Source organism: Haemaphysalis longicornis, unplaced genomic scaffold, assembly GCF_048455015.1.
Source record: "Haemaphysalis longicornis isolate Haplotype H1 unplaced genomic scaffold, Haemaphysalis longicornis Haplotype H1 scaffold_5, whole genome shotgun sequence".
Classification (NCBI taxonomy): Eukaryota; Metazoa; Arthropoda; class Arachnida; order Ixodida; family Ixodidae; genus Haemaphysalis; species Haemaphysalis longicornis.
The window spans coordinates 15766306-15783062 of NW_027526385.1; the positions used below are offsets into that span (position 1 = coordinate 15766306).

General features: G+C 49.7%; 1 protein-coding gene across 1 annotated transcript in view; it reads left to right on the forward strand.

Annotated features, from left to right (window-relative positions):
- Positions 1-9932, forward strand: part of LOC144139066 (uncharacterized) — a 29377-nt gene extending 19445 nt beyond the window's left edge. Inside the window, exon 3 of the mRNA XM_077671552.1 lies at positions 9394-9932. Coding sequence (XP_077527678.1) covers positions 9394-9516 — 123 coding nt within the window. The 3' untranslated portion in view covers positions 9517-9932. The remainder of the gene's footprint in view (positions 1-9393) is intronic.
- The last annotated feature ends 6825 nt before the right edge of the window (positions 9933-16757 follow it).

Sequence of the window (16757 nt, forward strand, 5' to 3'; positions counted from 1 at the left end):
TGTAGGATTTCTTGCCCTGGGCTCCATTTTGGCAGTTTCTGGCTTGCTGGTTGTCCTCGTTCTGAGGCCCGCAGTAAGAGTAGTTGGTCTCCTGCCTCCCAATGCCATTGTAGGATTTCTGGCCCTGGGCTTCATTTTGGTCCTTCCTGACTGGCTGGTTGTTCTGGTTCTGGGGCCCAGAACAAGAGTAGTAGGCCTCCTGCCTTCCAAAGCCATTGTAGGTTGCTCCATTTTGTTTTCTCCTGCCTGGCCGGTTGTCCTGGTTCTGAAGCCCAGAGTAAGTGTAAGTGGTCTTCTGCCTCCCAAAGCCATTTTAGGATTTCTGCCCCTGGGCTCCAGTTTGGTATTTCCTGCCTGGCTGGGTGTCCCGGTTCTGGTGCCCAAAGTAAGAGTAGTTGGTTTCCTACTTGCCAAAGCCAATGCAGGATTTCTCGCCCTGGGCTCCATTTTGGTAGTTCCTGGATGGCTGGTTGTCCTGGTTCTGGGGCCCAGAGTGAGCGTAGTTGGTCTCCTGCCTCCCAAAGCCGTTGCAGGATTTCTCGCCTCCTTTTGGTAGTTCCTGGCTGGCTGGTTGTCCTGTTTCTGGGGCTAGAGTAAGAGTAGTTGGTGTCCTGCCTCTCAAAGCCATTGTAAGATTTCTTGCCCTGGGCTACCTTTTTGTGGTTCCTGGCAGCCTCGTTGTCCTGTTTCTAGGGCCCGGAGTGAACGTAGTTTGTCTCCTGCCTCCCAAAGCCGTTGTAGGATTTCTTGCCTCCTTTTGGTAGTTCCTGGCTGGCTGGTTGTCCTGTTTCTGGGGCTAGAGTAAGAGTAGTTGGTCTCCTGCCTCTCAAAGCCATTGTAAGATTTCTTGCACTGGGCTCCCTTTTTGTGGTTCCTGGCTGCCTCGTTGTCCTAATTCTGGGGCCGGGAGTGAACGTAGTTTGTCTCCTGCCTCCCAAAGCCGTTGTAGGATTTCTTGCCCTGGGCTCCAATGTCGTAGTTCCTGGTTCTGGGGCCCGGAGTAAGAGTAGTTTGCTGCTGCCTCCCTGAGCCATTGTAGGATTTCTTGCCCTGGGCTCCATTTTGATATTTCCTGCCTGGCTGGTTGTCCTGGTTCTGGGCCCCAGACTAAGAGTAGTAGATCTCCTCCCACCCAAAGGTGTTGTAGGATTAATCGCCCTGGGCTGCATTTTGGTAGTTCCTCCCTTGCTGGTTGTCCTGGCTCTGGGGCCCGGAGTGAGCGTAGTTGGTCTCCTGCCTCCCAAAGTCGTTGTAGGATTTCTTGCCGTGGGCCCCAATTTGGTAGTTCTTGGCTGTCTGGTTGTCCTGGTTCTGGGGCCCAGAGTAAGAGTAGTTTGTCTGGTGCCTCCAAAAGCCGCTGTAGGATTTGTCGCCCTGGGCTCCATTTTTGTAGTTCCTGGATGGCTGGTTGTCCTGGTTCTGGGGCCCAGAGTGAGCGTAGTTGGTCTCCTGCCTCCCAAAGCCGTTGTAGGATTTCTTGCCTCCTTTTGGTTGTTCCTGGCTGGCTGGTTGTCCTGTTTCTGGGGCTAGAGTAAGAGTAGTTGGTCTCCTGCCTCTCAAAGCCATTGTAAGATTTCTTGCACTGGGCTCCCTTTTTGTGGTTCGTGGCTGCCTCGTTGTCCTGGTTCTGGGGCCGGGAGTGAACGTAGTTTGTCTCCTGCTTCCCAAAGCCGTTGGAGGATTTCTTGCCCTGGGCTCCAATGTCGTAGTTCCTTCTTCTGGGGCACGGAGTAAGAGTAGTTTGCCTGCTGCCTCCCAGAGCCATTGTAGGATGTCTTGCCCTGGGCTCCATTTTGATATTTCCCGCCTGGCTGGTTGTCCTGGTTCTGGGCCCCAGACTAAGAGTAGTAGATCTCCTCCCACCCAAAGGTGTTGCAGGATTAATCGCCCCGGGCTGCATTTTGGTAGTTCCTCCCTTGCTGGTTGTCCTGGCTCTGGGGCCCGGAGTGAGCGTAGGTGGTCTCCTGCCTCCCAAAGTCGTTGTAGGATTTCTTTCCCTGGGCTCCAATTTGGTAGTTCTTGGCTGTCTGGTTGTCCTGGTTCTGGGGCCCAGAGTAAGAGTAGTTTGTCTGGTGCCTCCAAAAGCCGCTGTAGGATTTGTCGCCCTGGGCTTCATTTTGGTAGTTCCTGGCTGGCTGGTTGTCCTGGTTCTGGGGCCCAGAATAAGAGTAGTTGGTGTCCTGCCTGCCAAAGCCATTGTAGGATTTCTTGCCCTGGGCTCCATTTTGGTACTTCTTGGCCGGCTGGTTGTCCTGGTTCTTGGGCCCACAATAGGAGTAGGAGTAGTAGGCCTCCTCCCTCTCAAAGCCATTGTAGGATTGCTTGCCCTGGGCACCATTTTTGTATTTCCTGCCTGGCTGGTTGCCTGGTTCTGGGGCCCGGAGTGAGCGTAGTTGGTGTCCTGCCTCCCAAAGCCATTGTAGGATTTCTCTCCCTTGGCTCCAGTGTGGTAGTTCCTGGCTGGCTGGCTGTCCTGATTCTGGGGCCCAGAATAAGTGTAGTTTGTCTGCTGCCTCCCAAAGCCGTTGTAGGATTTCTTGCCCTGGCCTCCATTTTGGTACTTCCTAGCTGGCTGGTTGTCCTCGTTCTGGGGCCCACAGTAAGAGTAGTTGGTCTCCTGCTACCCAAAGCCATTGTGGGATTTCTTGCCCTGGGCTCCATTTTGGTAGTTCCTGGCTATCTGGTTGTCCTGGTTCTGGGGCCCAGAGTAAGGGTAGTTGGTGTCCTGCCTCCCAAAGCCATTGTACGATTTCTCGCCCCGGGCTCCATTTTGGTATTTCCTGCCTGGCTGGTTGTCCTGGTTCTGTGGCTAGAGTAAGAGTAGTTGCTCTCCTGCCTCCCAAACCATTGTAGGATTTCTTGCCCTGGGCTCCAGTTTGGTATTTTCTGGCTGGCTGGTTGTCCTGATTCTGGGGTCTGGAGTGAGCGTAGTTGGTCTTCTGCCTCCCACAGCTCTTGTAGGATTTCTTGCCCTGGGCTCCATTTTGGTAGCTCCTGGCTGGCTGGTTGTCCTGGTTCTGGGGCCCATAGTAGGAGTAGTTGGTTTCCTTCCTCCCAAAGCTGTTCTAGGATTTCTTGCCCCGGGCTCCATTTTGCTACTTCCTGGCTGTCCGCAACAGGATACTCAGTGCCTCTCTCCAGGTTGCCCTCATCGATAGAAGTGTTTTGGGGGAAAACACTTCCGGTGATCGGTTGGTTGGCTGCTAACGGTCCTTGATGGTACTGGTCTGTTTGCCCACACACACTTTACTTCCAGTCACTAGTAGCACTACCACACTTCTAGGTCCCACACTATCACTTTCATCACAATCACACTATAGCAATGAACTCAAAATGCTTGGAAATACTAAGAACGCACAGAAATACTGACAAACAACAACAGTCCTACGGGCTGGAACCGTTCAATGCCCTCATTGATGACGACCTAACTAATCCGAACCCACGTTACTACCCTGAGACTCAAGACACAGAATTCATATTCTGACCAGAAAAGGGTGAAGCCTAGCGTCGTTGTAATACATAAGGCTAGCAAGTTTCATACAGGACAAAAACTGATGATGCACCAGTTATTAACATTGTGCGAAACGGCGCCCATCGAACCGAAAATTCCGGTAGAGTGCTGAGCCTCATGTCACGACAGATGAGGAATCTTTTCACGTCAGTGTGCACGTCTCGCCCCTAATATTCTGTCCTAACTCTGTATGCAGTCTTTTGGGCATCTTTGCGGCACGCCAACACACTTTCCCGTCCGAACCGTTTCGGGCGTTCTCGGTGGGGCTTGGGCAAGACCAAGTGGCTAAGCCTTTCTTCAGAAGGTACTTTGTGTCGCCTGAAGAAAGGATCTTCCCTCTGGTCTAGGCTGCGCGATCACCGGCTTTCGGTTGACATCAGAGCAATTTTCCAGCCGATTCGTTAGCTGTTCTTTGACCGATTTTACCGGATCAGGTTTAACACCATCTGGTGTAAGCCTTCCTGACCTAAATACGCCAGGTTGAGGAACGTGCTCCTTTAGTGTTTCTTTGTCTTTCGTTAAATGGGCCTGCTCCCTTGTCGTGTGAGGAAGAAACATCATTTCCACATAGGAGCTAGACATCGACACACCCGCCACATTTTTTTATGACAAAGTCATAGAGTATCTTGCATTCATTTTGCGACGAGTTTTCCTGAAAAGAACGGAGTTTCGACCTCGATGTCTGCTTTTGGAAGAAACTTGATAGTTCTGTCTAGGAGGAGGACAGGGGTAATTTTTCCTGTAAAGTTTTTGGCAGGAACCAACTCCTTTGTGACGATCACGGTGTTACAACCGGTGACCCGCAGCACACTGATACTCTCGCTTGCTAGCCACCCTTTACCAACAGGCAGGTTGCAGAGAGATGTCAGACATTCCTTTCTGACCGCGCTTACGACTGGAATCTTTTCCACACTCTCCAGAGTGACGAACTTCCGGCTTTCTTCTCAAGGCTGTACTACGCACGATGACTGTAATTTTTCACCTTTGTACTGATACCACTTATCAGCACTATGTCGAGTTTGGTCACACTTAAAACAAGCTTTCGTTCGTTTCCAACACTCGGCAGCTCTGGGCCCCTGTTTGTCACACAGGAAACATAACGTTTCCGGTCGCGAGTTAACTCTCTTCTGAGGAAGGGTCTTGCCGCGGTATTCAGGATTGAGGCTGTCCTCAGCGTTCGCTGCCGACCAAGAGCCAATTCTCCGGTGCTCTTGTGCGTCGTTAGTTATCGGCAGCTACCACCATCTCCTCCAACTTGGAGCAATTTCTTTCTTTCAGGAAGACTAACAGGTTTTAGGGCACCTGTTCATGAACTGTTCGGTGATAATTTTCTCTCGCAGGCCCGCATAAGTCGTTTCAACTCGGCCTGCCTCCATCCACCTGTCAAAGTATCCGCAGAGCCTAGCTGCAAATTGGCGACCAGTTTCACCCTCCTGCGGCACCGACCCTCGAAACTTTTCTCTGTAGCCTTCTGTGGTGTACCGAAATCTTTGCAGTAAAGCTGCATTGGCCTTGTCGTAGTCTACTGAATCTTCTAGAAACATGCGACCGACTACACTCAGGGCTTCATCAGTCAGGCACAAACTTATTGTGGTTGCCCACTTTTCTTTCGGCCACCCCTGACCACCAGCGACACGCTCAAACCTCTGAATATAAGCGTCCAGGTCATCTCTGGAGTCATTGAAAACAGGAATGAGCTTATGGGGGCTAATAACGTCTGAGGTGCTCGCACCACGACGTCCTGCTGTGAACTCCATTTCTGTGAAGCAGGTTGTTTTTGTACTGAGGAGGATAAAGTTTGCCCGGCGGAAAGGCAGCGAGGCAGATTTGGCGACGGAAAAGGGCCAAATTATATTGACGGCACAAATTATAAAGTAAGGTGGACCAATGAAAATCAAGCTAATCTAACAACAATAGTCCTATGACAAAAAGTCCCATGAAAACAGTCCCACTCCAAATTGTTCGCGCGCACGTGTGGGTTCCCATCGGTGAGCTGGCTCAGTGTGTAGGGCTCGGCACGCTTGTCGATGCCGATGTTGCGGCCGATGAACAACACGTCAGACTCGGCCAGGGTGCTCCGTGGCCGGTCTCGACTGGAAGAGACCCGGCGTAGCCCGGCTCGAAGATCTCCTGAGCGTTGACAGGCAGCCGAGGGCTTCCAGGAGGAATGTACGGCTCCGTAAAGATCTCCTAGGCGTTCTCGCCCTGCCGAACGCTTCTGAAACCGCCTGCTCCTTCCTGCCTCCAGAGCTGGCCACCTCTTCCTCTTTTTTTCCACGTACTTTTCTCCAACCTCGGCTAGCACTTCGTCGTCTTCGCTTCTTACGGGCCTTCAAAAAGCGCCGCCTCACATCATATAATTTATTTTCGGATAGTTCCGCTAAAGCAACAGTTACAGCCGTGTTCTGTAAGCAACCTCCCTCCGTGGATGGCCACGTAACCATACTTCCTCCGTGGATGGATAGCAGACAGTAATTCTGTACCGTTTACAGATTTACTGTTAGCTCAATAACACCAAATTTGGAGCAATTTTTTGTAATCATACCCGACGCGGCCAACCAAGCAGCACGAGAACATTCTAGCCATGCTGGGCTAGCTCCCGCTCCTCATTCCGGTTCTCAGTCGGCCCGCGATCGACTGCTCTCATACAAAGAAATCACGGATCATCACCGTCTCTTCCGCCGCCGCTATCCCCCTTGACCACACAGCGCCTATGGTGACACCTCAAGACCAATTCCCGCGTCACTCATTCACTGCTCCACAAGGTCTATCCCTCACAGCTTCTTTCCCCTGACTGTACCCTCTGTGACTCCCGTGACACTCTCACACATGCCAAGTAGCCTGTCCTCTCGAGTCTCAAGCTATCCCCCCCTCCGCAATCTGCAGCATGGAGCAGTGGGACGACGCGCGACGTGGGACGACGTGACGTGGGACGAAAATCGCAACTTGCAAGTAGGGGTGCAGTTACTTCAGGTTTACCGAGCCGCCACCGTCGCCGGCAGCCGCCTGCCGGCGGCCACAACGCCTTCCTAAGCCAACTAGCTCGGAAAATGAAGCGATTTCTGTTTCTGTTTCTGTATGTGCTATATTACTTTATCTGTACGCGCATGTGCATACTTGCACGCCCACCTTGTATAAACCTGACGAAAGCTTACAGTAATAAATAAATAAATGAATGAACAAAATTAAAATAAATAAATTTCTCACTCTCTCCCTCAGTAGATGGCCATGCTTCGCGGCGCAAAAGCTAATGTGGGAAAGCCAGCCTACAATGACCAAGATTACACTGATCTTCTGAAAGGCGGCTTCTCATCTAAGCACAAATGCATTGTTCGCAGAGGTTTCTTTAGGGGAAATATAAGCCATCTTCCATAAAATATGAAGGCCGTAGGACCGCTTTTATAAATTTTTTCCTCACTGGGATCCGGTTTTTTCCGGGTGGAAAAACCTTCTCCGAAAGAAGCGCGACGCGGTACCATTCCACTCCCGGCTGTCGGCAAAGCCCAGCCCTAGAACAAATCCGCTGTTAAAAACACCTTTTCTTACTGTGTAGCAGCGTAAAACATGTTTCAATTAGGCCCGTATTTCTGAGTAAGCGTGAACAGAAATGGGCTACGTCCCAAGTCTTGACGGTTCTGGATAGCATCGGTATGGGTGTTTACGCAAGGCCACACGATAAAGCTTACCATTGCGCTCTAGTAACTAACCTGGGTGCTTTATTTTACATTTATTATTTTCAGTTTTGGTAGTTCTTCACATACTTTTTTTAACATTTATTATCTATATTTTCCCGCACTGTCACTAGTTCGTGACGTCACAACGGGGTTTACTAACCCTCACGACGTCACCTACAAGCAGAGGCCAGCTTTTGTAGGCGCCGTTGCTTGTCACCGTATGCCTTCGTTGCGTATCGTGCTGCTCGGAGTCTGCATGACTCAGTTTCCTTTCTAGCAGGGTGTCGAACCGGAACCGAACCGAACCGAAAACCGGAACTGAACCGGTATTTTTGCCCGAACTGAACCCGAACCCGAACCGTTATTTTTTGAGCACGCTGAACCAGAACCGGAACTGAACCGACAAAAAAAATAACGGTTACCGGTTCATGCCGAAACGGTTCGAGCCTCCGTTGTTGATATTTCACAGTCAATGCAATTCACGCCTTTTTTCTCTCACGTACCATCAACTTCGTACCCGCTCGCACACTTTCCCCTCCAGACAACTGAACACTATCACGCTTTATATATGTAAGAACAGGGGAAATGAATGAGCACCAATCTAGCAATGGTCTGTTACTGCTAGAAGCGCGAGCGTAGTGCAAGCTGACCAAACGAAATGTCATTGTTGGCAGCTTGCAGGGGATATAAAACGACTTTGCCCTTCCCTAGCTGTGACTTATTTGGAGCAATCAGGCTGTAGGAGTGCTCCACTGCGCAACAGCGAAAGCCCACACCCGATGTGTGCAAACTTTTTGCATTTCATAATTTGTTTAAAAGGTCCGACACCTGCAGATTGTTAATACTTGACAAGTGTAACCGCAGGAGCTGCTCAGTGGCTGACCACAAGCGGCCTCAATCTCGCTTCCCCATGACCGTTTTTATGAACTACATGGAACTCGAGAATGTCCGTGTATCGAGATTTTGATCCACGTTTGTTAAAATAAGCCTGCCGGGCTGAATCATAAGCTGCTCCTCGGAGCAGAGATATAGCACGGGGCATCAAATGCACCAATTTTTTAAATGTGTTTAAACGAAAAACAACAAAAAGAAAAGACGAACCACGTTGTTTTAAAATATTACGCAAAAAGTAAGTAAATCTGAATAAGTAAAAAAAAGCACCAAAACGTGGATATTGCTCTATACTTTTCTTTGGCCTGCCTTTCACAACCAAACGTGTCATCAATGCGAAGGAAGTGAGTTCCGTGGTCAGTTTTTGAGGACAGTACAGTGGACAAGTTTAGTTTTTTTACAGATACAAATAACAACAGATATTTCATGGACAACTGTTAAGGTGCGCACGTAATCCCTTGGCAAGAAACTGCAGCCATCGACGTTGTCTGGGAGTAGAAATAGTAATAAAGCAGATGACACGTGCAGAAAGGCAGGCCGGTACATCACACTGCCCCATTCGCCCAGCGATCATCTTTTCTGCTTCTTCTGCAGTTTTCTCTCTTTGAGAACTGCTTTTTTTACCCACCGTGGTGGCTCAGTGGCTAAGGCGTTGTGCTGCTGAGCACGAGAACGCGCGTTCGATTCCCGGCCGCGGCGGCGGCTTTTCTGATGGAGGTGAAAAGCAAAAACGCCCGTGTGTACGAGATTTCGGCGCACGTTAAGGATCCCCAGGTGGTCAAAATTAATCCGGAGCCCTCCACTATGGCGCGCCTCATCGCCTGCGTTGCGTCGGCGCGTTAAACCCTACAATCAATCAATCGTTTGTCGTAAAATGTCCAAGCACTCCGCCACTCCGCTGGCAGATCAGCCGGCAAGCCGACGCTGAGCAAACGGCACATCTCTTTGCCGGGAGTGCGTGAAAAAGCCGCCCAATAGCAGGATGTCTACCTCATGATGAACATCTGTGAATCGATGAGGTAGACATGTGAAGATGGCGGCGTCCAAAAACATGCAGGGAAGGGTGAGCAAAGGGCGACAAACTTTGCAACAAAAGTGTGAGCTTTCCGGTGCACGTAAGAGAGTAATACTTGGTACAGCTGACCCAACCCTTGGTACGACCCAATCGAACGATTGCGCTAGTTCATTTAGTGTGCTCAAAACGCCTTTCAGGGCCCCTTTAAGATGACGTGACTGGAAGAGGTAATCATTCTCGGTTATTTGAAGCTTTGGGTAATCATCTCCAGCTCTGCTCAACAAAGATTCCCATTGTTCCAGGTTCCACCTGCTTTGGATACATTTTCTAGAGAGCACTCGTCCATGGCGGAGTCTCCACCCCCGGCTCCAGTGCCCACTGTGGTTGCGGGCCCAACAGCAGCTGCCTCCGGGGCAACGAACTGACGTCCGAGGAACTGCCCAAAACACGACTGAACATGCTGTAAATGGTGTTGACAGAGCAGTAGTGCGAAAGGGGCGTTTTCCGAATTGAATTTAATTTGCTATGCCTAAAAAAAACTTTTTCTACGTTTTTAGCTTTAGGGAATGCACCTGGGTTCCACGTGTATTATTGAAATGGGTATTTTTTGTTTGGGCGTACACTGTAATGTGCATTTCTACGAACATTGCAGCCTTTCAATGAGACCGATGTAGTTTGTCTCGCTCATTTTTGCGAGACCTGGGAAGCCTACCAAGTTTGAAAAATATTTAAGAATATTAAAAATATACCTAGCCTGAAGAATAACTAAGAATATAGGAACAGGAGAAGAATTTTCCCTTTTTTTACTCACGTATATTTATTGTTAGGCTAAGCTGACCAGCAAGAGTATTAGGACTGCCTGCGTCTTAACATTTGTTTTGTTGCCACTAAATAGACGTGAATAAACAGCATTTATTGTCCAATGGTCGTTGTTTTGTAGCGTAAGCTACACTGACCGAGGTTGAGCAGTTTCGCGTGGACGTTGAAGGGCCGTGCTGCACAAGCGCGAGAAGCATTGGGTTGAATTGGCTTAAATTAAATTGTATTCAAATCCAATTCAATTGGAGTACGGCTGTGTAGAGAATTGGGTCTGCACATTCGCCGGTCTGCGCATTCCAGAGGAGTGACGTCATAGCCGCGGCAGAAGTACTGGCGCCGGCGCGTGCACAGCTGTGCGCCTCTGTTGCGCAGTAGCCAAGTCTGAAGCTGCGCCGGAGCCGTTGATAGCCGTTTCACGTGGCTCCTGGAGAGCCGTGCTGCGCATGCGCGAGGAGCAGTGACTGGACTGGACTGGACTGGACCTGACCGGACTGGACCGGACCGGACCGGACCGGACCGGACCGGACCGGACCGGACCGGACCGGACTGAACTGAACTGAACTGAATTGAACTGGACTGGACTGGACTGTATTGGATTTGATTGGTTGAATTGCACTGGATTGTACTGGACTCGACTGGACTGGATTCGATTCGATTAGATTTAATCGTTCTTGGCCTAGCCAGGTGTGTTGTTCTAGATGTGGAAACAAATAAAGTTTTATAAAAAAGACAAGCACTATTACTGCATGGCATCATACAGCACTTTGGACGTGAGCTTTTTACCAAGTGTGTTACCTGTGCGACCGCATGAAGTGGGGATGCCTTGGAACTTCAGTTTCCGGTACATTGCCTCCAGAACCGCTGTGTTCTGGCTTAGCTTCGCAACGTGCGCATTCGAGCGACGTAGTCGTCCAGATATTTCGGCAACCTTTCTCAATCTCCCGGCACGCGAAGCACCCGTCGGCAGTTTCGTGCGCAAACGCAAAGTTAGCACGGCAAAGCGTCCTGAAGAACAGCCTCAGGTGAGTTTTCAAAAGGCAGAACATGGATTATTCACAAGTAGAAGTTTAAGTGTACGTGAGTCTCGTCCTGTGTTCATGGTCCAGGGTCTCTCGTGTTTTGCGCGGCTTCCCCCTGCTGTTAGTATATGCGCGCTCTAGAATTTTCGCCTACCTTGTTACGAATTGTGTTGTTTTCCTGTAGCATATCGCATTTGACGTCGCACGTATGATCGTGCCCTTGTTTTTTTTTTTTTACAATTTTCGCAAACTTTCGCTCCTCGGTCGGCACACACGTCCGCTAAGCTGTTTTTATACATAACTTGTTGTTTCGAGGCCATGGTGTTTCACGTAGAGAGACCCTTCTTGCCAGAGAACGTTTTGGCTGCCGCTGCAGTTTTGCGAACTCCCTGTCTACGAGCAGAACGTGTCCCCTTGCTTAGGGTACCCCCGCCGCGGTGGCACATTGTCTAAGGCGTTGTGCTGAACGGGGACGCGGGTTCGATTCCCGGCCTTGGCGGCTGCTTTTCTGATGAAGGCGAAAGGCGAAAACGCCCGTGTGTACGAGATTTCGGCGCACGTTAAAGATACCAGGCGGTCAAGATTAATCCGGAGCCTTCCACTACGGCGCGCCTCATCGCCTGCGTTGCGTCAGCGCGTTAAACCCTACAATCAATCAATCAATCAAGCAAGCAATCAATCAATCAAACAATCCTCATCTGTCCCGTTTGGGTCGATGTTTGCTATCAACCTACGCGGTGAGAGCTTATATATGTCTCACCTTCGATTTGGATTGCTGCACCCTATCCAACATTCGTGGTGCGTGGACCTCGACGACAATAATATTATCCTGGTTTCGCCTGGTGGTAATTCCAACCACAACTCCGCTGTTTCAGAAGATTTCACACTGGGTGGAACTTGTTTTAATTTTTCACTCCTATAAGTACTAAATTTTATCTTTCATTATTCATGTTGTGCAGACTGTCTAATTGGACGAGTTGGTGTACTATCATTGTGGGGAACAGGGTGAAGTAGCAGAGACCAAAGGCGAAGGAAACAGATTGGACGAGCACTGTCCTTCAACTCATTTTTTAAATTAACACACACTGTTTTATATACAAACAGATTTTAGTCACCACGTCTTCAAAATTTCCAATGACACAAACCGACTACCGAACCAGGTTACAACTCGACACCAGCCTCGTCTTTTCAGAACGAAAGTTTTAAAAATACTGCATTCTTTCCCGTGCAGGGCAATTGACGTCTGTATAACACGTTAGCTCCCACACCTACTGATTCTCTCTCTCGTTATCTGGTGTTTGCGTTTGCATAAAATTTATATTTCACAGAACAACAGGAGGCAATGGCTGAGTAGTCGCTTGCGCTGTCCGTTTCTTACCTTAGTTCGGGGCGATTGATTGGAATGATTGAATTGGGCGGTAATATTTCATGTACAACATCTAGGTGTCTGATAAGGCCCCTACAGCTCCATGGGATTATGTTTTCGTTTCCCATTCTTTTGTTTTATGACCGACTGGAATGTATGTTCATGTAGTAATGTCTTTCGGGGCTGTGACTCTGCTTCCGTGGTTTCATTATAGGCTTGGACATCGTAGCCCGTTCCCTGCGCTGCGACGCAGGTAAGAACGGACCGAAATCCATCATGCTGTCTGTTATTCTCCAAGGGACCGACGAATCGGGCCCCTTCGACTTTGTACCTAATTGAGTGCTCCTACACGGGGGTGCAAGTTCAGAACGGCAATAGCTCATGTAGTGTATCAGGTCGCCGACGCGACGGACCCGATGTTAACAACGCGGGCGCGCGTTTTGAAACCAGATTGCGCGTAATGCGGAACGTCGTCTTCTTTTTCGCAGCTAGTCTTTTTGCAGTTGCTGCAGGAATTTAAAAGCAGATTAATTGCGAGAAATCAAGGAAACCACTCGTGTTACGCTCATATTTCTCGCAGTAAAGCACTTTTTGAGGGGCGCGGAGTAACAGACAGCTGGGGGGAAGAGGCGCAGGGGCAATTTTCGTTCTCTTTCTTACGTTGTCCCTGAGTACAGCTGCACCCGCCATCGACGCGGTTGACACGGGTGCCACGGGCGGCACAGGCGGTGCAGCAGGTTCGGGAGATACTGCGGCCCCTCCGTGTTCATTTCCTCCACGCCGGAGTGGGAATGGTAGGAGCGGCAGCGCTCCCGACAGGCGCAGTTGATACCGCATCCACTGCCGGTAGGGCAAGTGGTGTGGCAACTGGTTGGGCGGCCGGGGACCGTACCAGGTCACACTCGTTGAACTGGGTCGCTGTGGAAACCAGACGCCGCTCCGCCCCCCCCCCCCCCCGGCAACTTGCGTCGGCGTACCCTCGTGCACCAAAGCAAGCAAACCTTTTTCGGGCTTCTGGGTACTGCATGTTTTCTGTTACCTTTAAACTGATGAAACTTTTCTCAAGTTTGAACCTATCACAGGTATACGCAGTATGTAGTATGGAGTCCTGCACAATTTCGGCATTCCGTGCTACTTTACTGGCTTTCCAGTTGTCTGTGGGTGGTCATGATCGGAACACTTGGCCTACGTCAGTTTCTCTCGACACTGTAGCTACTATGCCCGTACCGTTGGTCCTTGAAGCACCGACGCGGATTTGGGACATACGGATAGACTTCGCGACAGATAAAGCCTGCATTTACATATTCAGGAGGTTGCAACGGTCGAAAGTGTGGGCGATATGCTTTGGTTTTATTTCCCAGCTGTCTCTACGGATGGTGATTGGTGTGACAGCTGTAACGCCTTGCTCACGCAGTCCTTCCAGCAAATCAGAGTCCGTTTCGAATTTGAGGTTGAATTCCGTGATAATACCTTCGCCTGCGGTGAGGAGTAACCTTAATTTGCAAGTAGCCAATCATGCTCTGTTGGAGGAGGATTATGGGCTGTTGTTTATTATATATTTCCACAAGAATTTCACCAGTGGATAGATTTTGTTCCTTTGTAGTTTTTCCCGGAATGCTTTCAAGGAACTTGGAAATGAGAAAGGCTGACGTAGCAGTAAGTGGTTCAGATTTTTCTGCAGATTTCCTGTTTAAAAAACGAGGAAAGTTTGTCGGGTTCGGGGTATTTTATTGTAGATAACAGGTGGTAAATCTCTTCGGTGCGGGCCCTTTTTGGGATCCGATCATTTGGTTTGGAAATTTTTGAAAGAACCAAATGACATGTAAAAAAGCAGGGGACCTGGGTTCTTTCTTTGGTGGCGTTACCTTGATGACCACAGGGGTCCCGGAGCTTCCTACATGCTAGACAGACAGGGAGCCCATTTGCCGGAGCTTGACCAGGGCTCCGACGGCCACCGTTAAAGGCTTCTACCCTTCACCTTAAAACTCCCTGCCACGGTTGAATACACGAGAGTAGGGGGCTCGGTGTCTGCGGTGTCGCCAGTACCGTCAGCTTGAGTAGACAAGGTGCCCCGTGCGGGGGTCCTGTGTGCTGTTCGCGTTGAAAATGAAACATTAGAGAACTTCCTCTTGTATTTCTGCGGTTTTTCAACGATGAGACAATGTAACCTGGCCCCGCCATTACAACAAATTAGTCTTCCAATTTCCATGCCCGTACTACTATCGTTTGGGGCATCCTAGAGGGGTTCCTGTAGCCATTGATGCATACCTGTCCGGAATAAGCGTCGGTCCTGTTAGCTTTTATTGCGTTTACCTTAAAAGGTCATTTTTCTCTTCCAATCTCTACTTTCGATTTTTCACCAATTGTCTCCTGTAATCATGCGCTCTTTCTGCATAAAAATGTTAGCTTTCTTAATCTCAGTTGTCTCACGCAGGCGCATTATCCGTGTTTAAGCCCCATTCATGGCCAATCCCCCACGTGGGTATGCGCCATAACACTCGTGGCCCAAGGCGGCCGGACAAAGAGAACGAAAATCGCCGTCTCGGGGGAAGCAAGCGTTCGTTCCCCGACAACTGCTTTTGAAGGACCCAATTGAGCGTTTGGGGTTGACTTTATCGATTCCACTAAAATTATCTATTGGCGCATCAAATTTTGGGTTTGCAAAAAGGGATATGTATAATTGCATTCAAAATTTTCTTTCTGCTTCAGGTCGTTTGAATTGCTGAAGGGTGGTAATTAATTGGTAATTCGGGTTTTATTCATAACTAAGTTTCCTCTTACAGCCTCTTTCCGGAAATAATTTAGTATTTTGAAGACCACACGTATTTCAACAACCGATTTAGCCCTGGTCAATCCCCCTTTGTGGGTGTGTACCAATATATTTGAGGACATCATCATCATCATCATCATCCCCGTGAAGAATCATACCGTGGACAGCTCATTTAATGACGAGGATCGAGGTGCACAAGAGTCGGCAAGAGGCCTCACAGCGCAGCGGCGCCCATGCACAAGACGCAGCTGTACTGGGACCTGCTCGCCCTCGGCCTGGTCCTCGTGGGCGGCCTGCTGGTAGCCGTGCTGGTGTGGCTGCTCACGCGCAGGTACTGGCACCAGGTGGCGGACAGCGTCGAGTGCTCGCCACCCAAGCTCTGCATTCCCGCCCCGTCGCCAACCGACGACGGCTCGTCGCTGCCCACGAGTCCCGAGCCGCAGATGAGCACGTCCGACCCCTCCAACCGACAGGCCGCCCCGCACAAGGCCCCGTCCCCATCAACAGTGCCGGACACCAAGGTGCGTTTTGCCAGACCTAGTGGGATGCTTTACAGTGAAGTTGTAGCGCTATCGTTCGCAAGGGGTTAACACTTTGGCCGGGAAATTCAAGCGAACAGGAAGCGCTTCCGAGCAGTAAACCGGGTAGGGAGAGAAGGACCTTTCCTGCGGCAGGCGATGCTTCTTTTTTTTTGTGTGTGCGAGAGGTTGCCCTACGGCACAAGAAAAAATTGGCCGCGTATCTGCTCCTTTCGTTGCAAAGGTCGACAAAAGACGATAGTCTTTATCGACTTTTGCCAAGTAAATGCCTTCCTTCGCTTTCCTCGCTCACCTCTCATGTTGTTCCACTGGCGTCGCGCTCCTCCCAAGGTAAAGATACCAAAGGTTTGCTTAAATCATTAAATTTACCGCGTTCCACTGCTCCAGGCCGGGTGCCCCGATGACAACGCTGCCGTACGTACGGCGGAGACGCGCGTGAATCGAGGCGCCCTACTTCAACCTTGATAGAACCACGTTGCCCTACTCCACGTGCGTTCCAAGCAGAACGTGGAACCTATCTCGTAGAACCTTTCGTAACTGTTGCCGGTTGATTTCTTAAAATGGTGCCAGAAGCTGTAGTGGTGCTGGCGACAGCAGGCGACGGCGGAGTGAATTTTTTTCTCCAATGGTTGAAGTATTTAATTTAGCAAAAAACAAGCATGTATGATTTTTAATAAAGAAACAATGCAAATATTACTTCTGTAATAATTTGTTTTATATTTGCCTAATCTCGTTTTCTTCTTCAACAATGTTGACAAGTATGAACATTACACCGGACTTAGATGGGTAGATTTAGCTGTGACTATACAAGACTATTGCGCAGGCCTTGTTTTACTTTGGTCGGGTGGATGAATTGAGTCAGACAGACAGACAGACAGACAGACAGACAGACAGACAGACAGACAGACAGACAGACAGACAGACAGACAGACAGACAGACAGACACAGACCAAACTTTCTGGGTTTAAGTAGCCCAAGACAGACTATCGTCGTTAAAAACTTTTCATATGCACAGCACTGCACCCTCAACGCGCAAAAATCCAAGAAGAGACCGGGGCTAAGGCTCCCATTTCAGCACTTGAGACCTGGGGGTCTCCGAGGATGGATCCCTGTGCCTCGGAGGTGTTGCGTTCGGGCGTCTCTAAGACCTGCG